Below are 22,262 nucleotides of genomic sequence, written 5' to 3'. Positions count from 1 at the left end.
AAAATTGTGTTTTTTCCATCATCAATATTTCTCCGTTTTATTTAAAAAAAATTCCATAAAATTATAAATTCCAGACACATTACAACATATTAATAAATAACCCAAATCAGATAAAAAAAACTTTACAACCATAATAATGACAAATGTGCCATATGCCGATTGCACAAATGGCCAGTTTTAATTTACGGCTGACTTAATTTGACTTTACCGTCGTATGGAAAATGATTGTGCTACCGGCCGTCACTATAGGCCTTGTACTGCCATCTGTGGTTGAGATTTAAAATGTTTTTTGCTGTGAACATAGATAGATGTATGGCGGATAAACTGAATGAATCTGCACATAAACAGTGTTATGTATTGAGATAATGCTGTTTTTCCGCATATGGGCTCAATTGTTTATTGTTTCTTTACATGGTATTTTTTAAAGCCTTTTTCAATTTCTATCTCGCAAGCAGGCACCTAACATGGTTTGCTTTTTGATGGTTATTTTTTACAATATTTTAGTAGTATGCATGTAAATTATAGGTGAGGTGCCCAATCTATTTGAGAGTGAGGACCTCGAGAAGGTGATCCTGGCTTGCCGGGGCCCGGCAGGCGAGGCGGGTTTCAATGCCAACGACAGGGAGTCTGTATTTAACTTCTTCATCAGCAAGATCAGAGCCAAACTCCACCTATGTATCTGCATGAGCCCCGTTGGAGATGTTTTTAGGTATCTACTGATGGTGTTTTTTTGTCTGAGAAAAACATTAAATGTAAAGTTAAAATAAAGTTCTTAAAATTAGCAATGTATCAAAACTAGCTGTTGGAAATAGTAGATAGATGCAGTCAATGCCCAACAATATTGAATAAAATTCACATCAATAGTTAGAATATACAGTGTATGGCGCAGGAACTTCCTCGTTTAAAAAAATCATAAAACAAAAAGTATTGGAGATATCATTTTATTATTTTTCCTTTCCATAGAAAGGTACATTTAAAAAAAAAAAAAAAATCTTTTTGAGTGCGGCGCTGGAACTTCCTTATTTGAAACGCGCGCCACACAGCGGTTATTAGTGACAGAGTGGTGTTGTCGCATTCGAAAGGGAACAACCCTTGTACCCTTTTTGTACAGTTAATTTAGTAACGATAATGTAGTCGACGAGAGAGAAGTGCGCTTAAACCATGGCGATTTACTTTTACAATGGCCGTTCGATCTTTTCAACCAAGCGTGCATTCAGGAAACAATTTAATATTGGGCCTGCAGGTCGTGTTCCTGATCGAAAATCGATTGTTCAGTGGGTGGACACGTTTATGGATACTGGAAGTGTGTGGAAAAGAAACCAGGGCTTTCAAGAACCACCAGGACACCAGAAAATGTCGAGAGAGTAAGACAGCCGGTTTTGAAACCCCCTAAGCGATCTGCAGGCAAACATGCAGCTGTTTGTATAATTTCTGATCGCACAGTTTATTTTATTTATTATTTTTATTATAAAGCATTGATAGTGAGACAAAGTTTTCATGAAGACCTAAAGTTTCATCCATACGAGGTAAAACATTCATTAAAGTTCCATTTTTTCTCAATTGCGTTCTGAGTTAAATTTGAAGGTTAGAAAATATGCTTAAATTCATTAAATAACCCAAACAAATAACGTATTTTGTGCATGTTTATATCTTGTTGTTTCCAGTAGTACTTTAGTTGAAATCAAGTACTGTTATTTATAAAAAATGTGTATCATGCGTGCAGCGGAATACAGCAAATTTATCAAATTGCTCATCTGAATTTTGTAAATTAATTCAAAACCCTTCAGTATCTTCTAATATTGTAATCCCACCTCTCTCAAAATAGTATTAGATTCATCTAGTATGTAGCTTTCTCTAGTATGTTGGGTTCTACTAACATATGAAGGAAAGAGATGCACGATAGTTTTTAAAAAGTGAACAGTATTCTAAGCAGATGTCGCATTTCTGTTAAATCGTAAGTAGGTCAGTGTTGATTTATGGGTCGCCGCAGATGGCCGTATTTATGGGATTGTTTATTCATTGTTTACATTACATTTTGCTTTAAGAAGTTTTCTCGTTAATTTAATTAAAATGCAATCTGACCTTGATGCTATAGCAGAATGGTCAGATAAAAACAAATTAGAATTTAATATAAAAAAATGCGTAACAATGACATATACCTGCTCTCAGAAGCCCGTAGTCTTTGATTACACCATTAAAGAGAAAAAATTATGCCGAGTCAATAGCTATAAAGATCTCGGTATCGTCTTTGATCCCAAACTAACATTCTCGGACCACATATCACGACTTACTACAGCATGCTACAAACTCCTGGGGTTTATCACCAGAACATGTAAACAATTTCACGACCCAGATGCAATGATAGCCATGTTTGATGGCGTCATACGAAGTAAGCTGGAGTATGCTAGTGGTGTGTGGACTCCGCACCAAACTAAGTATATTAATATGCTGTAACAAATCCAGAAAAAATTCCTCAGGTATGTCTATATGCGGATGCGTGGAACTTATCCAAGGTTCATGCACCATGTGGACTTACTTGAGGCAACAAATAGATTTAGCTTGGAAACTAGACGTCATGCAAATCTTGCAATACTTAGTTTTAACATAATCCATAACTATATTGATAGCCCGTTCCTCTTGGAATGCTATGGTTTATACGTGCCCGAAAACTTCAGCCGTAGTCGTCGACACGACTTATTCAAAATACCATACGGCAGAACAGATATTCTAGCACAACATAGCATGACAAGAGGAATGGTGCTATTGAATGAAATCTCAGAAGCACTAGATATACAGGGTGTATCGGCACGTACCCGACAAACTTTAACCAGCTATTCCTTAGCACATTTGGAGTAAAAAATGTTATGGGCACTTTGCTGTCCGGTAACATTTTTTTTCTTTTAAAAACAAAAAATAAATAAAATTTCCACACTCCGTTACTGCCCCAGTATAGGGATAAAGTACTTGGCAACGCCGCGCTACTGTCATCTCTTTCACACGTATTCTGTCTCAAGTCCCGTGTGGGCTTTTATAAGCAAGTGTGTCGAAAACCATCTTCGCTCTTTCCTACACACTAAATAATAATAGTTAAAAATGAGACGAATGATGCCATACCATTGTTATTGTAAAAGCGCGCCAATACGTAAGTATACAACGAAACTCGAATAAGAATTGCCAGGTGGGTTTTTTAATCGCTTTAATCTGACTTCAAACAATAATTAAACACGTAAAAATTATTTAATATAATATTACAGTACAGTACTTTGAACCTTCGCAATAAATTTATTTGATTTTAAGTTTAGTTTGTAGAACTCCATTTCAATTTAGAGATTTTTTTAAATTTTTAACAGTCTTATTATTAAATTTATAAAAACAGTGTGTTTATAAACAAGTTCTGCTAGTTGTGATTATTATTACGCGTGACAGCTGTTTCACCTTCTGACGGCATTATCAAACTGTGGTGAAGCCACTTACAGACGACGTAAGTGATAACTTTCTATTTTTATTATCCTGGCTTTATTGATTTCAGAGTAAATTGTCGTAAATTATTATTTGTTAATTCCTATTATTGCATTGTTTAAAATTTCACTTAATGTCGTTGGTATTTCCAACTGATGACTCAGGGGTTTATTTCCCTGAATAATTAAGTATTTTGGGGTCTAATTATCATGCATTTCATAACATCCGATATATCTACACAATTTTTATGTTGAATTGGGGAAAGTTTTATGGCTAAGGGAAGGAGTGGAAGGTGAGGAAGTACCTGGATATTCAGATCTGGTCACCAAATACGGCTAGTCATTTCAAGCATTGTTTAAATTCTGAACCTGGATATTCAGATCTGGTCACCAAATACGGCTAGTTATTTCAAGCATTGTTTAAATTCTGAACCTGGATATTCAGATCTGGTCACCAAATACGGCTAGTCATTTCAAGCATTGTTTAAATTCTGAACCTGGATATTCAGATCTGGTCACCAAATACGGCTAGTTATTTCAAGCATTGTTTAAATTCTGAACCTGGATATTCAGATCTGGTCACCAAATACGGCTAGTTATTTCAAGCATTGTTTAAATTCTGAACCTGGATATTCAGATCTGGTCACCAAATACGGCTAGTTATTTCAATCATTGTTTAAATTCTAAACCTGGATATTCAGATCTGGTCACCAAATACGGCTAGTTATTTCAAGCATTGCTTAAATTCTAAACCTGGATATTCAGATTTGGTCACCAAATACGGCTAGTTATTTCAAGCAACGTTTAAATTCTGAATTAATTAATCAATTACGAAAAAGCGTGGGGTTAAGAATATTTTTTTAAATTATAGTTGTAATTTATTGTCGATTTTTTAAAAAATTTGCGATATTTTAAATAAAATTTAATAATTATTATGTAAATAAATTAGCAATCTGGCAGCATTCATTTGCAGGTGGTCAATCCAATGCAGTCATGACGTTTGTGTGAGTGCTTTCCTTTGTGTGAGTGTGTTGCGCAGCAGTTTTATATGAACCGTTTTTTGATTCATCGGGATTGTTTTTAAAACTATACATTCTTTGCACCTTCAAATTAGTGGAAATAAACTTAAGTGTGTCAAGCTGCTCGTTATATTCCGGTAATTCTGGAAGGCTTTTAACATAAACAATAATATTCATATATCACATTCCGCGAAGTTGTAAATAACTAAATTTATTAAAAAATATACGTTGTAGGATAGCCTAGCAAGTAACATTTTGACAGAGCACTTACGGTGATTTAAAAAACAACGGCGCTGTTCAAATAATCCAATTATTATTATTGATAAGTACCTAAGTGAGGAAAATTGTTTTTAAAAGTTCTCAGAATTATTGGACTTCGATTATAAATTCAGGAAATCTACTAATTAGTTTCTTAGTTTCAAAATTAGACTATTTAATATGTGAAACGCGTAAGAGGTGAAACCAGAGCATTCCAGAGGTGAAACAATTTAGATACAAAAATAAAACTGATGTGTACAATACAAGAAGACAATCAGTGATTCGCATACGAAAAATGTGAATAATCATTATTGTTAAATAAAATATTTATTTTCTGGTACTGGATTATGTAATACGGGCTTCGTTCGCAGCGACACGCGAGTTAAGTTGCGATGTTGCTTTCAAATTTTGACAAAGGATAAAACAGTAGTGACATGTGGTGAAAATATGTTTAATTAATTTTTTATTAAAAAAAAACGTTACCGGACAGCAAAGTGCACATAACATTTTTTACTCCAAATGTGCTAAGGAATAGCTGGTTAAAGTTTGTCGGGTTAGTGCCGATACACCCTGTATATAATTCTTCTTTAAATAGCCTAAAGTTTTTTTTGTATAATAATTATCTTCATAGGTGTTAAGATTGTCAAATTGAGAATTGTACAGTAATTGTATAATCTATCTGTTGTGCAATATAAAAAAAAAAAAAAAAAAAAAAAAAAAAACATAAAAGCGAATTGTGGGCGAAATTTGTGTGTTTTAAAACGCGTTATTATTGTTTTGATATTGATACTTTAAGATTTATCATTGATGCCTTCGACGTGTTTGAAAACAGTGGTACGTTTTTAATGTTTTGATTTTGAGACTTATCATCGATGCCTTCGACGAGGTAAAAATTCGACATGATTCAAAGGGTGCAAAAATTAATCATCAGACGGACCCAACTGTGCTATGAAGTTAACGGTGAACATTTTAAATAATTTTTGTGACGTGTTTGTGTTTTGAATTGGAGCTCATCGCTATATATTGTGAGTACCTACCTATGCTAATAATAATTCCTATCCGTTGCGTCGAATAACGAAAAAATTTGTGTAAATGCTCAAATCAAAAAACTTTATATTTATTTAGGTTCCCCATGTGGTGTAGATTCTCCAGTTTCCTGCTTGTACTACGAGTTTCCGGACACCGTGTATATGATTACTATCCAACACAATGACGAGTCAACTGGCTATGCACCTATTGTTTTTGGCAATATTGGCGCCAAATAAATAAGTATAAAGGTGTTAACAGTAAATCAATTCGTGAATTAATAATAAATATCATCAGCGGTAAAGTAAAATATGTTTACAAAAAAGTTTAAAAGTAATGAATATTTCGACAGTAAAGGTTTGCAAAGTAATGAATGTTTCGACTGTTCACAGAAAAACATTCTGGTAAAACTTTGGAGGTTCTCCTGCACGGGCATAGTTAACACACCACTAGTGCGATTTTACCACAACTGCCAATACATACATAGACCTTTTCGATATATTCAAAACCTCTCTTTCCTGCATCAAAGCAAAAATAATTAGTTGTGAATATAACTGATACATTTCAATAATATATTACATTATAATGTTTGTAAAAAGTATTTATTGTACTGATGTGTTTTTTATGTAATGATATGTATTTATGTGCAATGTTGGTAAATTTTCGAAGTGTATTATGTTGGTATTGCCTTCAATAAATAAATAAATTGATGTTCCACTTGACATATTTCAGACGCCGTTGCCGCATGTTCCCTTCGATTGTGAATTGCTGCACCATTGACTGGTTTGTTAAATGGCCCCCGGATGCCCTGCTCACTGTGGCCACCAAAGTCCTGGGAGCTATGGAGGAGGGAGCTGAGAATGTGCCCCTACTGGCTGAAGTCTGTGTGCTCATGCATGAGGTGAGATAAATATTTGTGAATCATGTTGGTTGAGTTTTGTGGTGTTCCTATTACTCATCTGAATTGGCAAGTTACGATTTGGGGCGCAGTTCTGCCAATGGCAAAGTTTATTTATAGATAGGTACTGAATATCATTCAAGGCTTTTTGTACCGATGAGGGAGAACTGATTTAACTGATAAGGAAATTCTTTCTTTGTCTCATTACCACTTAGAATGCTAGCGAAACCATAGCGGATTTGCTAGGAACTCACCGCAATTGCCTCGATTTTATGCTATTTTGAACCTTAAAAAAAGCTCCTAGAACAGGGGTTGGCAACCTGCGGCTCTTTGGATGTGAAGCTGCGGCTCTTTAGTTCCATACGCAAATATTATTTATTTTATAAAAAAAAAACATTTAAAAATCGTTTTGAATCGATGAACGAGGATTAGGCGTCATTTCTATCTTTCGGCCACTTGTACTCGCTTTTCACGGCACCCCTCCCCCGTGACACTCGTCGTCACTGTCGTTAGTCCGTCGGAAGCTCTCGAATAACGCCGTCGTCAGATGTTTCTATGTAAGTTTTAATTCGCTTTCAACGCAAGACAGTTTGGCGTCCTCACCAGAGCCAGAAGTATGACAGGAAAAAATAAAGGGGCAACAACGATTCTTCAGAGCAAAATAAACCACGAAATTCTTACCTTTCACTGCATAATACACTAAGGACGGGTTGTTTCGGAGAACTTGAACAATTCTTCAAATTTCAAAGTTAATTTTCAAGTTCTGTGAAAGATATTTTTAAGTTCTGTTTTTATTTCAGTTCTGTCAAGTAACTAGCCTATAATGATATAATAACAGAATTTGAATAGGACTTTCACAGAACCCGTAAATAAACGTTGAAATTTGATGAATTGTTCAAATTCTCCGAAACAACCTGTCCTAAGAAGCGCTTTGTGCTCAAACATTTTCGGCCGAAATAGTTGAGGTCATGATTTTGGTAATCAAGATTGTTAACAGCATCTTATCAAAACTCTACCATCGTCAGTTTAAAGAATTCTTAAACGAAATGGAGACTCAGTACCTTCTTCATAATAAAGTGCGATGGCTTTCCAAAGGCAAGGTGTTGAAACGTTTTGCTTAGTGCTTGAATGAAATAAATACATTCCTCAACGAAAAAGGCATTAATCACTGTAAATTAGAGAACGAAAAATGGTTGCAAAAATTTTTCTTTATGGTGGATATCACAGCGAAATTAAATGAGCTGAATCTAAAACTGCAAGGAAAGGGAAAACCAGCCTATGCTTTGGTAGAAGAATTGGTTTGTTTCAGAGAAAAAATAATTATTTTTGCAGAAGATATTCAGAGCGGTAAATTACTTCATTTTCAATTTCTAAAGCAATATCGCGATAAAACCAGTGCAACTGTTGACACTAATTACTTAAGCACAGTTATAAACAAAATTAAAGATGAATTTGCTGAAAGATTTCAGCAATTCAAAACCAACAAAAGCACTCTAGCATTCATAGTAAATTGAGCACATTGAGCCATTTGGAGTTGATACTGGATCTCTACAAATGCAACTGATCGATTTGAAAAGTAAAGCTTTGTGGAGTGAGTTGAAAAGCAAGTTGGAAGAGTTGGAGATCCAGAAATGTATGTACGTAATAGAACAAAAGTGGACAGCTTTAAAAGAAATGCCACGAGTTGAGGCACTTATATTAGACGCATGGAATAATCTTCCAGATTTGCTACAGTGAGGTAAAGAAGTTGGCATTTGGAGTGCTGACTATCTTCGGATCGACATATTCGTGCGAGCAAGCGTTCTCTTTTTTTTTTTTTTTAAAGAAAGACAAACATTCCCAGGTTACGAATAACCCAACAATGTTTGAAAATCTCCTACTACCACCTTAAAACTAAAAACAACAAGTTATGAGCCAAATTTATCCAAACTTTTAACTTAAATTTTCAAAACCACTACTTATGTATGAATAAATAGATATTTTTTCTTATGAATAAATAGATTAGTTTTTTTTTATCAAAAAACTTTATTTATGAAATGCTATTTATTGTTGGCAAGAAAAAATGAACCTCAACTTATGGATTCGTGGATCAGTTCGCGTTAAGTTTCGCAAATGTATACGTACCATAAGAGAGTGAGTTTTTGAGAGAAGAAGGTGTTCAAAAGATTTCATAGATCTATTATAAAAAATCAAACTTTATTTGGAAAAAGTGCAGTTATAATATTAAATTAATCAGATATACATAATAAAAATATATTTAAGAATTATTATAATTTCTACAAACACCGCCATATGGAAAAAGTTTGTCACGACATTGCTAAAAATATAATTTAGAGAATTTTGATAGGAATTTTTTGGTCCTATAATGTATGCATACACTAGAAAACAAAGGTTTGGTTTATTGGCCTTTTTTCATCACTTTTAATGACCTTTTTCAAAACTGTATTGAATTGCCACTGTCCCGAGTTGACATGGAACCGCATATACACCACAGCAAAGACTCAAACCTTTAAATTACTTTGTCACTTCACACAGTCTGAGAGTTAGGACGGGTTGTTTCGGAGAATTTGAACAATTCATCAAATTTCAACATTCATTTCCGGGTTCTGTGAAAGTCCTATTCAAGTTCTGTTATTATATCATTATAGGCTAGTTGCTTGACAAAACTGAAATTAAAACAGAACTTTAAAAAATCTTTCACAGAACTTGAAAATGAACGTTGAAATTTGATGAATTGTTCAAATTCTCCGAAACAACCCGTCCTTAATGTAAGTATGATGAGTTGATTGCGCAATTCATGTTTAAAACATATTAATCACCATATAATTTTTTTATATGGGGTGTTAAGGGACACACTTGACTTACTTTAACCAATTAATTCTAATTCCTGATATAATTTGGAGTAAAAATGTTAACAAAATTTTGGTCTCCGGTGACATTTTCAATTTTTTTTTCAAGAACAATGAAAAGAAAACTTTCACATTTCACCACTGGTCAACCCAGTAACTGTTGACTGACCGACTCTAATTGTCCAATTCATACTTGATTTACGTACCTGATTTTTAAAGTTTTTAGTTGAAAAAAAAAAACAAACAAACAAAAATTCACCAGAGACCATAATTTCAAAAATCAAGGAATCTTTGGTTAGAGTAAGTCTTGTACGCCCCTTAACACCCTGGATATGGTTTATCTTTACCTCTACCTCAAATTATTCCCTAGCAAGTACTAACCCGCCCTGTAAAATGTATATAATCACTCATCAGATATTTCATAGAGAGATGTCATTGGTACCGGTTCTGGTAATTATTTCTAAAAATTTTTAACTGTTTGACACTCATTTTATCTATGTATTTTTTGTATCTAAAATAATTTAAAAAATTAATTCCAGAGCACTGAGGTCATGACAGATCGACTGTATGCGGAGCTTCGTCGATATTTTTATACCACACCGAGCAGTTATCTGGGTCTATTGAAACTCTATTGCGACATGCTGGATAAGAAACGTCAAGAGATTTTGAAAAGCAGGGCTCGCATTGCCAATGGATTAACCGTGAGTTTGGGCATTCAAATTTAATCCAACTATTGAATATTCAAATTTAGCCATGGCATTTATTACATTTGCAACATTAATCTAACTGTAAAGGATTATTATTAATGGCTAGTGTAAATAAGTTTATTTTTATTCTAATTTGAGCTACTGTTGTTTTCTTCAGAAACTATACGAAACTTATGAAGTGGTCGGTGTTATGGAAAATCAAGTAAAGGCTATGGCACCTGTGTTGGTGCAGAAAGCTTTGGAGGCCAAGGAGATGATGGGCAAGATGAAATTAGAGGAGGCAGCAGCTGATAAGGTGAAGCAGGGTGTCTTGGAAGATGAAGCCAGTGCTTTGGTAAGTGCTTAAAAATATACACCATCCCAAAGATGACAAAGGCCTTGTCATCTTTGAACACTAAACCAGCGTCATTTCCTGTGCATATTTGGAGTAACAATTGTACATTAATTTTGCTGTATAAAGATTATCTAATGTCTTTTTTGGATTGGATGGTGATGCAATTTAGGGTTTAGTATCAGTGGCGACTCGTGACTTTTGGATGTACTAGAATGCCAATATTACAAAAATGGCTTTATTGATGTTGTTGTAGCCGAAAATGTCTTTTTTTTTCGAAATTAGTTTTTTGTATAAATATATTCAGGAAATCCGTGCGGCCAAACTGAAATTTCCTAAAATATTCATACAAAAAATCAAAAAAAAAAAAATTTACAGTAAACAACATCAATAAAGTCGAATTTTTCCAACTTTAACAATCTATCACACTCAAAAGTCAGGAGCCGCCACTGCTTAGTATACGCATCACAGCCAGAATACAATACTCACCCGAATGCATTGCGTGCATACTTGTATTTCAAACTTTTAATCAGCGTAAACAAAGAAAAATTATCTCTTTAACCTGTATGAGTCGTATGCACATACCTACGAATAGTATTCAGTTTAAAATGAATTATTATTATTAATTTCACACTTACACTGAGTTTGAAGTCAATGGATTGAAGGGTGTTAGCCGTACAAAGGGGTGGGGCCCAATAAATGGGCATACTCACCTTACGCAGTGGTAATGCCCACTCAACCAATAGATGCCCCCAGGGCTTAATACCTTAGATTGCCAGGTTTTAGTGACATACAAATTTAAAGCATTTTTTTTTCTAGTTTTGTTTCTGAGTACAAAATAAAGGGAACATGATTTTTCATGCTTTGAGGTTGCTTCTCAAAGTTTGTTTTTAAATTATAAAGTAAGTATTCAAATTAATAAAATGCTCTATAACATTCATAAATAACTAATTTAATTACCTACTTAGTGGAGAAATGAACTCGGGTCTGTTTACTAATAATTAAAAATAATAAAGGTATAAAATAATTGCTTAAAAATAGCAGGTGTAGTTACAAAAAATCTCCAGTATCTAAAATATTAGAGAAATTATTAATATATAATATAATTAATGAATGAGTGAGAATGCATAGAAAATAGCAAGAGAATGTATATGAAAATCATCAGTAAAATAACAATCAGTCTTTTGGTTTTGGATAAAAATGTTTCATTTTAAATTCGGAATAGCTTTTTTTACATCTGGTAAATTGTTAAATGGCTTTGGGCCAAGGTATTCGTAATGGTGATGTGCAGCTGTCGTGTTGCATCTAGGTACATTTATACATATTCCCTGGTGTTCCAGTTACGCTTCGCGTTCAGGACAGTTTGTTAAAAACTTTTAAGATAGCATTTTTTTTCAAAAAGATTTCTAACCAGTAGGACCCTAAATTCACCAAAAAGTTTCCCTTTTTAAGAATAACTTCAATAATAATTTTTTTGTGTTATTACTATCGGATATAAATTTACTTATCTTATAAATACTTCCCCGTGCAATTACAACAAACTGCAACATCGACTGTGTCAGGACAACTAAACAATTTTAATATTTGAAAGTGTTATGCTATTTCTTAATCGTGGGATTATGTACATGAGTTTTTTAATTATTTTAATACAGTTATATATCAGTTTTATAAATTTCACATTACTTTCTACAGTGATCCCCAAATACTTTGATGATCCAGTATTAAACGGAAAAAATCATATATTACAATATGGGTATCAAAAGGAGTACTTTTCAGTTTCAAACACCAAACAAATCTTTATTTTTCGGAATAACTTTATTGAGTAATACCTCAAATTGTAATATTTAATTATTGAAGACAATATTAGCGATTTCTAAACGAAAAATCAGAAAAGGATATGGTCACATCTAGGACTCGAACCCAGGACCCTTGTCTTGCCGGGACACCGCTCTAAAGATATACAAAAAGATTATACATAAAGATAGTTGCCAATAAAAATGTGCGGTGAAAAAAAAAATGAAGACAATGTTGGTAGTTCTTATTCGAAGTATGATACAGTTAAAAGTGACCGAGGGGGATAGGGTCCCATTAGCTCAGTGGTAGAGCGGTGTCTCGGCAAAACAAGGGTCCTGGGTTCGAGTCCTAGATGTGACCGTATCCTTTTCTGATTTTTCTGTTTCAGATTTTCATTTAGAAATTGCTAATATTGTCTTCAATAACAAAACAAATCAATAAAAATGTTTGACTCATAAAGCGTTGAAAATCCTATTCGATAATATCCAAATATTTAGATGTACCCAATTTTATACAAATCTATTTCGAATTGTTTCTATTTAAAACTGACAATTGTGTCCATGCATTTAATTAAAATGTAGAAATTTCAGTCAAAACTTTTGAAATTTGACATTTTTGCATACATATTTAGACATGTACAAAAAAAAAAAAAATTATTTCAAAACAGATTAATACTGGGCCATCGATTTGACATCTGGAGTTTTCTTCAGTAATTTGAACACCCCTGAACACATCATTATGTACACATGAACGACTGTGCACCATCACTCCAGTTCAATAGTTTTATATTATTGAGTAGCCCTGGTTAACTGTTTGCCTTGTATTCCAGGTTCAAGCTGCTGCAACCCAAGAGCTGGCAGACGATGCAGCCAGAGACTTGGAGTTGGCCATGCCGGCCATGAAAGCGGCACAAGATGCCTTGAAGAGCCTGAACAAAGCGGACATCAACGAACTGCGCGTCTTCCAAAAGCCACCGGCCTTGGTGAAGTTTGTCATGGAGCCGGTGTGCCTACTTCTTGGCGCCAAGTATATTTTTTTTCCAATCTCACATCCAGTGCAAAAATAAATGTCCTGATGCCTTCAATATGTTGTATCGTAGAGTTGGGCAATTACAATAGCTGAATCGTTGAATCTGGATTGAACAATAATCTGAAGTGTGAAACATGGAAAATTTTCTCTATTGATTTCAGCTAAATAGATTCTACAATATTATTCTACGTATCAGTAATCCGTTACTCGATTATCCAACAACTATTTGAAATTTTTACTAGTTGAAAGCACAAAATCACGGTCTTTAATTTAATATTCATATGTCAAATTCAGTAGTCTACCGCGTGCCTAGACTCGAGTGCCAAGTTTTGTACACCGACAGGTAAGGTTATCTTATACACTCTGTTAAAATACTAGCGTTCGTCTAGCTTGCTCTTACTGACCATTTTACCAGTCACCAGAGTTTATTATTGATGTTTTAGGACATTTTGGTGGTCCTCTGTATATTCTGGCAACTGTTGCGTGTGTTTCTGTTCGATTCGTTCTGCCCTCAGAGTAATTGTTACTCTAAGATACTGCCACGTTCTTTGTTTGAAAATACCCTTCTTCAACAGAGTATTTGATAAGGGTAGGCAGTAAGTAACGGCTTAATTGAGGTATGATTTTCAAACTGTTCCGGATGTGACAACAGTTATGTAGGTCAGACAGAACGGACGATCTCCAAAAGGATATCTGAACACTTCAGAGCTTGTAAACTCGGCCACCCTGACAAATCGGCAATTGCTGAGCATTTGATTGAAACCGGGCATTACTTTGGATTTGTTCCTGAGGTCCTGGGGAGACCCAAAACATATAGAGCACTGCTGATTACGGAGGCAATTGAAATTCATGAAAATCCCGTAAATATTAATAGAGACGATGGAGCTAAGCTCAGTAGTTCTTGGTATCCGGTAATTGACTGCTACACCAGAACCAAATGCAGAAAACCACTTTAAAATTATACGTTAATGTCAGCTCTTGGAGGGTTGAAGCTGACAACATGGTATCGCATCTTCATACATAAGCTGTCCGAAACGTTGGCTAAAGAAGGAGGTAGCACCCAAAAACAAATCACTATAAAACAGCTTAATTGATTTAAAAAAAAAGGACAAATCCCTTTATGCAATTTTTCTCTAAGAATGGTTAAGGCGCTGGCTCTAGTCAATGTTGGTTAGAATTGTCTAAGCCACATCAAATATCTGCGTCATTTATGCGTATTAGTAGCCAATTACAGGATATCTGAGGTATTGTGATTTGTGAGTACCTAAACATGAAACCTTAAGTTTAAACCAAATTTGGAAATTTTACTAAATATCGATATGCTGTGTTTGTTTCTTTTTGTGAAATAAGAGTTTTAATTTTGAGTATATTTTGTATGTATGCATTTTAAACTGAAACTTTCACCAATATGACGTATTGTTAGTGAGAGAGTACTGTATTGTTTGTCATTGTTCTTTCATTTCAGGACTGATTGGGATTCAGCTAAAAAGGTGCTTGGTGAATCTAACTTCCTGAAGAATCTAGAAGATTACGACAAAGATCACATCAAAGACGCCATGCTGAAGAAAATTAAGGTGTACATAGATCACAAGGACTTTGAGCCGGACATTGTGGTGAAAGTGTCTAAAGTTTGCCGCTCCATGTGCCTGTGGGTGAGGGCTGTCGACACTTATGCGAAAGTCTTCCGCATTGTGGAGCCTAAAATACTGAAGTAATTTTACTTACTTTATAAAACTTTTTTATACCATAATTGTATCAAAGTAGACAGGACTGTTGGTAGGTATTATGGCCTCAATACTGTTGAGAGTGGTTTAAAAAATATTTGGAAGACCCACCAAAGTGATTTGTGTTAGAGATGGGTAGTCTCGTCTTCATATTTTATTTTTAAAAAAAGACAATCATTCCCAGGTTACGAATAAGGTACCACTAGCAAAAAATTCAATTCATTTAAAATCCCTACGCCTTGACCTGCTGGAATTATTTATAGTGAACTGTGAACTAAAGTGATGCTATCTCTATTCGGCTCAATGAATAAATATATTGGGTATTTCTGCCTTGCAGATGAGTTTCGTGGCATTGATGAGCGCTGCTCATGTTTCAGAGAAATTTCAATGAAGTAGTGTGTATCTAGCTCTGCGCAATTTATGTTCTCAGGCAACGTTTCTCGGGAAGCGATATGGAATTGTAACACGTAACTTATGACACGTAAAACAATGTAGGAAAATTCGAGTCGCTTGAATTGAATATTATATTTTTTATAGTATTACTCCTTTTGCTTTGAGTTTTGGTGGTATTATTATTGGTTGATTGTTTTTACATTGACTGAAATTTAGGGAGTGCGTAGCTCCAATGCTTCTAAGCGCTAGCCGCCACTGGTAGTGCCACAAAATACCATTATCAAATGTTAATGTTTTAATGTTTCCAGGCAGAAAGAAGCGGAGCAGCAGATGGCTGCCGTGATGGCCGTTCTGAGAGCCAAGCAGGCGCAGCTGGCCGCTGTGGAGGCCATGCTGGCCACCATGCAGGCATCGCTTCAGAAGATGCTAGCTGAGTCCGCCGCACTGCAGGCCGACCTCGACTTGGCGGAGGCACGCCTGACCAGGGCCGGCAAGCTGACACAGGCGCTGGCAGATGAACAGGCGCGCTGGGAAGAATCGGTCAAGGTGCTAAATCAAACTATTATTACTACTCTTAGGTTTGTGTGTCTAAAATGCACATTTGGTGACTATCAAATCGAAACTCCTTGCCATGTTGATTTTTTGACAATAAGCACTTCCAGTTAAATTTTTAATTAATCTAAAATACTTAATATTGAATCTTACAAACAAAAAGTGCTGTTGACGTCAGATTTCATTCAACCAATCGTGGAGCGTTTATTTTCTGTAGCTTTTTATCATTTTTCAAGAATGATATTCTTTGTTTTATGTGAAACCTCACAAGAGCGCTCCTGTCTGTACAATGTAAAGATAGAGGAACTATATCCTCACCCGGTTGGGCAGCATTGTAAGGCGGGTTGAGGTAGGGGCTGTGGGAACTGATTTATTCATGTGGGTCTTGAAGGAGGAAAAACAGATGACGGTAGCTCATTCCACATAAGAGCCGACTTAAAAAAAACTGAGAACCGACTTAAAAAAGAATATTGAAATATATATAGCAAAGTTTTCCAAGGGACTAGAAAAAAAAATGTGGGAAAACCTTATATGTGAGATAAGTTGGGCCATTTTTAAAATTTGTAACATTACTATGTTGCTTTATGCATATATTTATTATTTTAATATATATTTAGTTAAATGTATAAGGTTATTTCGGTTCCATGATAACTCAACACAGTGACAATTCAACACACTTTTAAAAAGTGATATATAAAGTCATTAGAAATGATGAAAAAAAAAAAATTTAAACCTAACCTATCCTAAACTACTTACCCCAGTTAATAAAGTTTTTGTTTCATCACTTTCCATGACTTTATACAACTTTGTAAAGATGTGATGAATTTTCATTTTAATGAGTTATCCGGTCACCGTTATTTCAAATTGTATTTGCGGGAAAAGATAAAAGTGTCGTGAAATGGTTATTTTTTTTTTAAGTAAAAGCTCCATTAAATCTAAAAGTCTATTTTATTATTCAAAATTACAATTCTCCTGCATAATCAAATTAATTTAATATGAGAAGTCTCTGGGCGTGACTAACCTCAAAGACAAGTTAGTTAGTTACCGTAAATATTTAAGTCATAGTGATTTTAATGTAAAATGTAAGTAGAATACAACAGGATGATAGCTACTAAATCATGTAAAGCATTAATCTATAATGGGCGCCAGTTTCTTACTCATCATAAGAAAGAAATTTATATTAATCAGTAAACCAATTTACAAAGAAAGAAATGTAGATCAGTGCACGATGAATTAATCTACATAGCCGAGCGGTTCACCAAACCCGTCAAGATCCTCGCCGCTATGTGCCGTCACTCAGCATACTGTCGACCTCTCGAGCAAAGCAATGCTCCCCGTGCGTCTCTGTTTCGAGAACTAGACGCTAGTAAAAAAGTCAGATCTTGCTCTATCCTAAATATTTATAACGGGGTATGTAGTTTTAATATGTTACAAATTCAGTCTTCAATAATAAAAATATAACATTATTGGACATCCTGTTGACAAACTAATTAATTGCAGTAACAGGATAGTACTTTTGAAGAATATTTTTAACTCAAATTCCTTATTTTCGACATGTATAAAAAAACATGAGCAAAAAGTCCCTTTTATTTTATTTTGTGGATGTTCAGGCATAAATATTTAAATGTTTTCCGATCATTTTATAAATAACTTAATTTGCCACATTATACGATAAAACCATAACCGAAAATGGGTTCCTAAGTAGGAAATTTTGAACTTTAAAGCAATTTTCATAGGCCATATAAATTATTTTTTTCTGGGCTTATAAAAAGATTTATGTAAAAAGTTCTCGATTATTTCAAAGGCCAAGATGTATTATACTCGCGGTATTTATTTAAAGCATCTGAAACATTTCTAGGCGACCAAATTTTCAAACCAAAAACACATGATTTTGCATTGCTACGTAGTGCATCGCCTTAAGAAAGGAACACTTAGTTGATTTGGGCATAAAGAGCAGATGAACAAAGAAAGGAGTGTTAATGAGATTATATGATGTGGATGCAAATGGTAGAAAATATCGGGGACGCCTGAGGAAAATATGGCACGGTCACGTGAATTAACTTCATCAAATTAAACTTTTTCATTTCTTAACAATAAAATTATTTCCACTTTAAAACTACACCCAGTTTATTAGTATTCATGATATTTTTCTATTTTAGAATTTAACCATTGAGTTGGAATGCACAATGGGTAATATAATTGTTGGATCCGGGTGTGTGGCATACTTTGGCGCCTTCCCGACCAACTACCGACAAGAGCTACTTGAAAAGTGGATAAGCAAGTGCAATGAGCTAGGAATTCTTATATCTCAAAGTTTCAGGTAATTCTTTTATAAAACAGGTACAAAATTCTGTATGATTGCCTTGATTGAGAACTTCAAGTGCTGTTGAATGAATGTCTCCATTGAAATGTTTGCGAATCGTGCAGATTCTTTCCCCTCTTTAAATTATTCCTGGACATTACATACTCCAATTTAGAAGTGCATTATTATAAATGACTGGTCAATTGAATGTTCACCTTGTAATTTTCAAATAAACTTTTGGAATAATGTGTCCTTTTTTCTACAGCATGACTTCAGTTCTGTCTGATGCCTACACAGTCAGATGTTGGAACACAAATGGATTGCCCCGGGACAATGTATCAGTTGAAAATGGAATTCTGGTCACTAAAGCTGGAAGGTGGCCCCTCATGATTGACCCACAAGAACAGGTTAAGTTTTCTTCGAAGGCTGGCGGCTGAAGAGCCTTAAGATCAGCTACCTAAAATCCAATGAATATTGTAATTATGAAAATAATTATTTATTTATTGATATTATTTTGTATTCTAGGCAAACCGATGGATCCGCAATATGGAGAGAGATAATCAGCTGCAGATTGTAAAGTTGACGGACGGCAACTACATGCGGGTCATGGAGAATAGTATCCGACTTGGGCGACCTGTGCTAATAGAAGAAATAGCTGAGACACTCGACCCCACACTCTCTCCTATTCTACAGAAATCCACATTTGTTCAGGTGACCAAATACCTCATCATCATCGCTGTACGAGACAATATACCGTCCGTACAATAACTGTAGATACGAAGGTAGCTGGGTACACTTGTCAGCGTTTTCAGTCTTGGTAGATGTTGCAGAGGTTTGTGGTGGGGTTTAAAGCCACGATCAGAGAGGAATTTATTTCCAGATCTGAGCTGACGAAAAGAATTTATTACTGGCAAAAAACTGAATTTAATACATACTGAATAAAAACACTTGAAAATATTTCTTGATACTTGGAGACTTGGAGATGGTTTTTCAGGAGAGAGGATTCCCTTTCAGAGGTAGTTGTTGAACTGACTTCGTATGGAATTCGATTCTCTATTTATAGAACGTTTTCAAATCGAGCCCTCTCGGAGGAGTTCTATCCTCTTTAGTGAGGAGTAAATTGGTTAGGTATTTTTCCTCTCTGCAATTATCTTGTTGAGAGGAAAGTTATATTTTAATATGATACCTTTAACCAAGTCAGTTCAATCTACCAAAACCATCTCCCCCAGTCTCGTTTATTTATTTTATAATAAATTATACAAATTTTCATATTGGGTTTGAAGTTAAATATCTTTAGTTTGAACATTTCCCAAAGAGTAACAAATATATTTAGGTATAATTTTTCATGTTATTATGTTAGCATATAATCATTTCTTGGTGTTGATATTTATTCCGTGATTATATTTTGCATCATTTTTCCGTAAATTGAGTCTGATGATATCACAATTAGTCACATTTGAATTTGTAATCATTGTTTGATCAGAAATTCAATGGGATATGCTGGGCTGTGATTGGCTGAAGATGGCGGCCATCATGGAATTCCATCCGGGGAGTAGTGGAGGGGGGTCTACGTAAATACTGAGTCGCTTCCCTAGCAGTGGTCATTTCGTGGGTTGGTGGCTCGGAGTGAGGTGGTGGATGGTTATTTTCAGATGTGTTTCAGGTTCTGCTATTATATTGCTATGTAATTATCTTGATTAATCACATATAGCACATCATTTGATTGAGTAATTATGATGTAAAGATTTCCAATTGTGTCGGCGACACGGTATCAAGCGGTTTCGGGGTTTGAGTGTTCTTGTAATTTTTACGTAAATATGAATTTTCTTGAAAAATTCTGGAGGTCTGGATACGTATGATACAATCGCCATGGTGTTAAAACCATTGTAATGTCCTCTCCGCCTCTAGGAAATGTCTCCTGTTGGTTCTCTCCAGATCTTTATGCTCAAATATGCATTGTTGGCAACCCAAGTTTAGGTCTGTCTCAAGCAAACTTATTATAAAGTAGCCTTTTGATGGTATTCCAGGGAGGACGTCTACTTATTCACTTGGGTGACACAGACATTGAGTACGACCCGCACTTCAAGCTCTACATAACTACTAAATTGGCGAACCCACATTACCTGCCAGATATCTGCATCCAAGTTACCATAGTCAACTTCACGGTCACACTGCTGGGACTTGAGGATCAGCTTTTGGCGTAAGTGTAAGCCTTGTAATCCATTTTGGGATTCTTATTTAATTATTAATTTTCTGATTTAATGTTGATTTCACACCAACCACATTTGCAGTGAAGTTGTTCGTATAGAAAGACCAGATTTGGAGGCCCAAAGGTCAGAATTGATAATGCGCATCAACAATGATAAGATGCAGCTTTTGGCCATTGAAGATAAAATTCTGCGAATGTTGTTTGCCTCTTCAGGGAACATTCTTGATGACGAAGAACTAATTGAAACCCTCAATGAAAGCAAAGTACGTACATTTTTCTGGTATAGGTATTTCTTATTACCAATCTGACTTAGGACGCAACAATAAATTGACTGGTAAGTGGCTGAGTTGTCATGCGTCTGGTACCCACCCAGACGTTGTGTGTTTGAATCCTCTGCCAGCTGGGAATCTGAGAATTTTCGTCATTCTTTAACCCCTTCAGTAATCATTTAAAAATTAAAAATGGAAAAAAAACACCTTTTTTTATCAATGAATTCAAAATATATATCCTCATATAAAAGCCATTTCGGCCCCAAAATAGGACTGAATATTGATGTCGTGGTGCATAGTGTGAAAAAATAATTAAAATTTTTCCTTGGTATGAATTCCGAATTCTGGCACATAATAGCCGCCCGAGTATACATACTTGGGCGTGGTCCTTAAGAGGTTAAAAAAAATGATTAAATTATTTTTAATTATTAATATTTCAGTGTATGTAATATTAATAGTTCTAGAAGTTAATTTCTTGTTCTGGCAGAAATGTTAACTTGTAACTTCTACAGGGATGGAATATTCTTTTAAGAATTTTTTTTATTCTGTGCAAAAATGGGCAATTTATAAATTTTCCTACCTTAACGAAAGAATTGGACTCTTTTGAAGACAGACAGCAGGTGGAAATACTGTATTGTTATTTTAATGGGAAGTTGTCTGAAGGTCTGCAGTCATTGATCCCTTTTGCACCAGTACACAATCGGAAACCCACCAAAAAGTAACAAATGTTCCTGAACAATTTATATTTACCTCAAGAGGTGGGTGTTTTTCGTGACTTTTTACTATCCTCAATAGCCAGGATATTGATTGACTTTCTAACTTCCGTATTCCTCTTTCCTACTTCAACACTTCACTCCTTAACTCGTAGGCTGCCACGAGCATCTATAGGCGATTTGGAGTTCCATGCTGTTGCGGTCACGAACAATAAAATACGCTTTCAAATTTGTCTCGCCTTATCTCAATTCGCTCCATATAGATGGAGCAATACTTCAGCTTTACACAATCACCTGGCTCAAGCTTATGTTGATTAAAATTATAAAACCAAATATTATTTGCATCTAACCTTATCTTATTATTTAATCTCTTTTTTGCCAGCGTATCGTTAAGGATACGGTAAAAAAGTCATGTTTTTTTTAATATAACTGGGAAAATATAATTTAAATTCTGAGAAAACCACTTACCGCTACACTAAAACAATAGTGAGATATCTAAAATAAAATGCTTTTGAGTATGCTACGTTCGATGTAAAATCACCATCTCTACATCACTGGGATATCAGGTAAAAAAAAATATGCCTATATTACAATTAAAATCTTGTTGAAGTTTCCGGTTACTCATAGAAACACTGAGATAATATTGTCTAAGAAAAGTACTTTTTAAGATATCCAACTGCTACTTTGGGGTAGTGTTGGTAGAATATATATTATTTTTATTACATTAGCGA

General features: G+C 34.8%; 1 protein-coding gene across 1 annotated transcript in view; it reads left to right on the top strand.

Annotated features, from left to right (window-relative positions):
* Nucleotides 1-22,262, top strand: part of Dhc16F (Dynein heavy chain at 16F) — a 93,922-nt gene that overhangs the window by 51,141 nt on the left and 20,519 nt on the right. The window contains exons 37-48 of the mRNA XM_089649785.1: nt 526-709; nt 6,494-6,662; nt 10,048-10,209; nt 10,373-10,549; nt 13,170-13,366; nt 14,835-15,080; nt 15,795-16,032; nt 18,198-18,358; nt 18,606-18,747; nt 18,866-19,051; nt 20,368-20,540; nt 20,632-20,812. Coding sequence (XP_089505911.1) covers nt 526-709; nt 6,494-6,662; nt 10,048-10,209; nt 10,373-10,549; nt 13,170-13,366; nt 14,835-15,080; nt 15,795-16,032; nt 18,198-18,358; nt 18,606-18,747; nt 18,866-19,051; nt 20,368-20,540; nt 20,632-20,812 — 2,216 coding nt within the window. The remainder of the gene's footprint in view (nt 1-525; nt 710-6,493; nt 6,663-10,047; nt 10,210-10,372; nt 10,550-13,169; nt 13,367-14,834; nt 15,081-15,794; nt 16,033-18,197; nt 18,359-18,605; nt 18,748-18,865; nt 19,052-20,367; nt 20,541-20,631; nt 20,813-22,262) is intronic.

Source organism: Hesperophylax consimilis, chromosome 31 (genome assembly GCF_061612785.1).
Source record: "Hesperophylax consimilis isolate HC1 chromosome 31, BYU_Hcon_1.0, whole genome shotgun sequence".
Taxonomy (NCBI): domain Eukaryota; kingdom Metazoa; phylum Arthropoda; class Insecta; order Trichoptera; family Limnephilidae; genus Hesperophylax; species Hesperophylax consimilis.
Note: the sequence above shows the minus strand (reverse complement) of the source record. Positions and strands in the feature narration are given on the sequence as shown.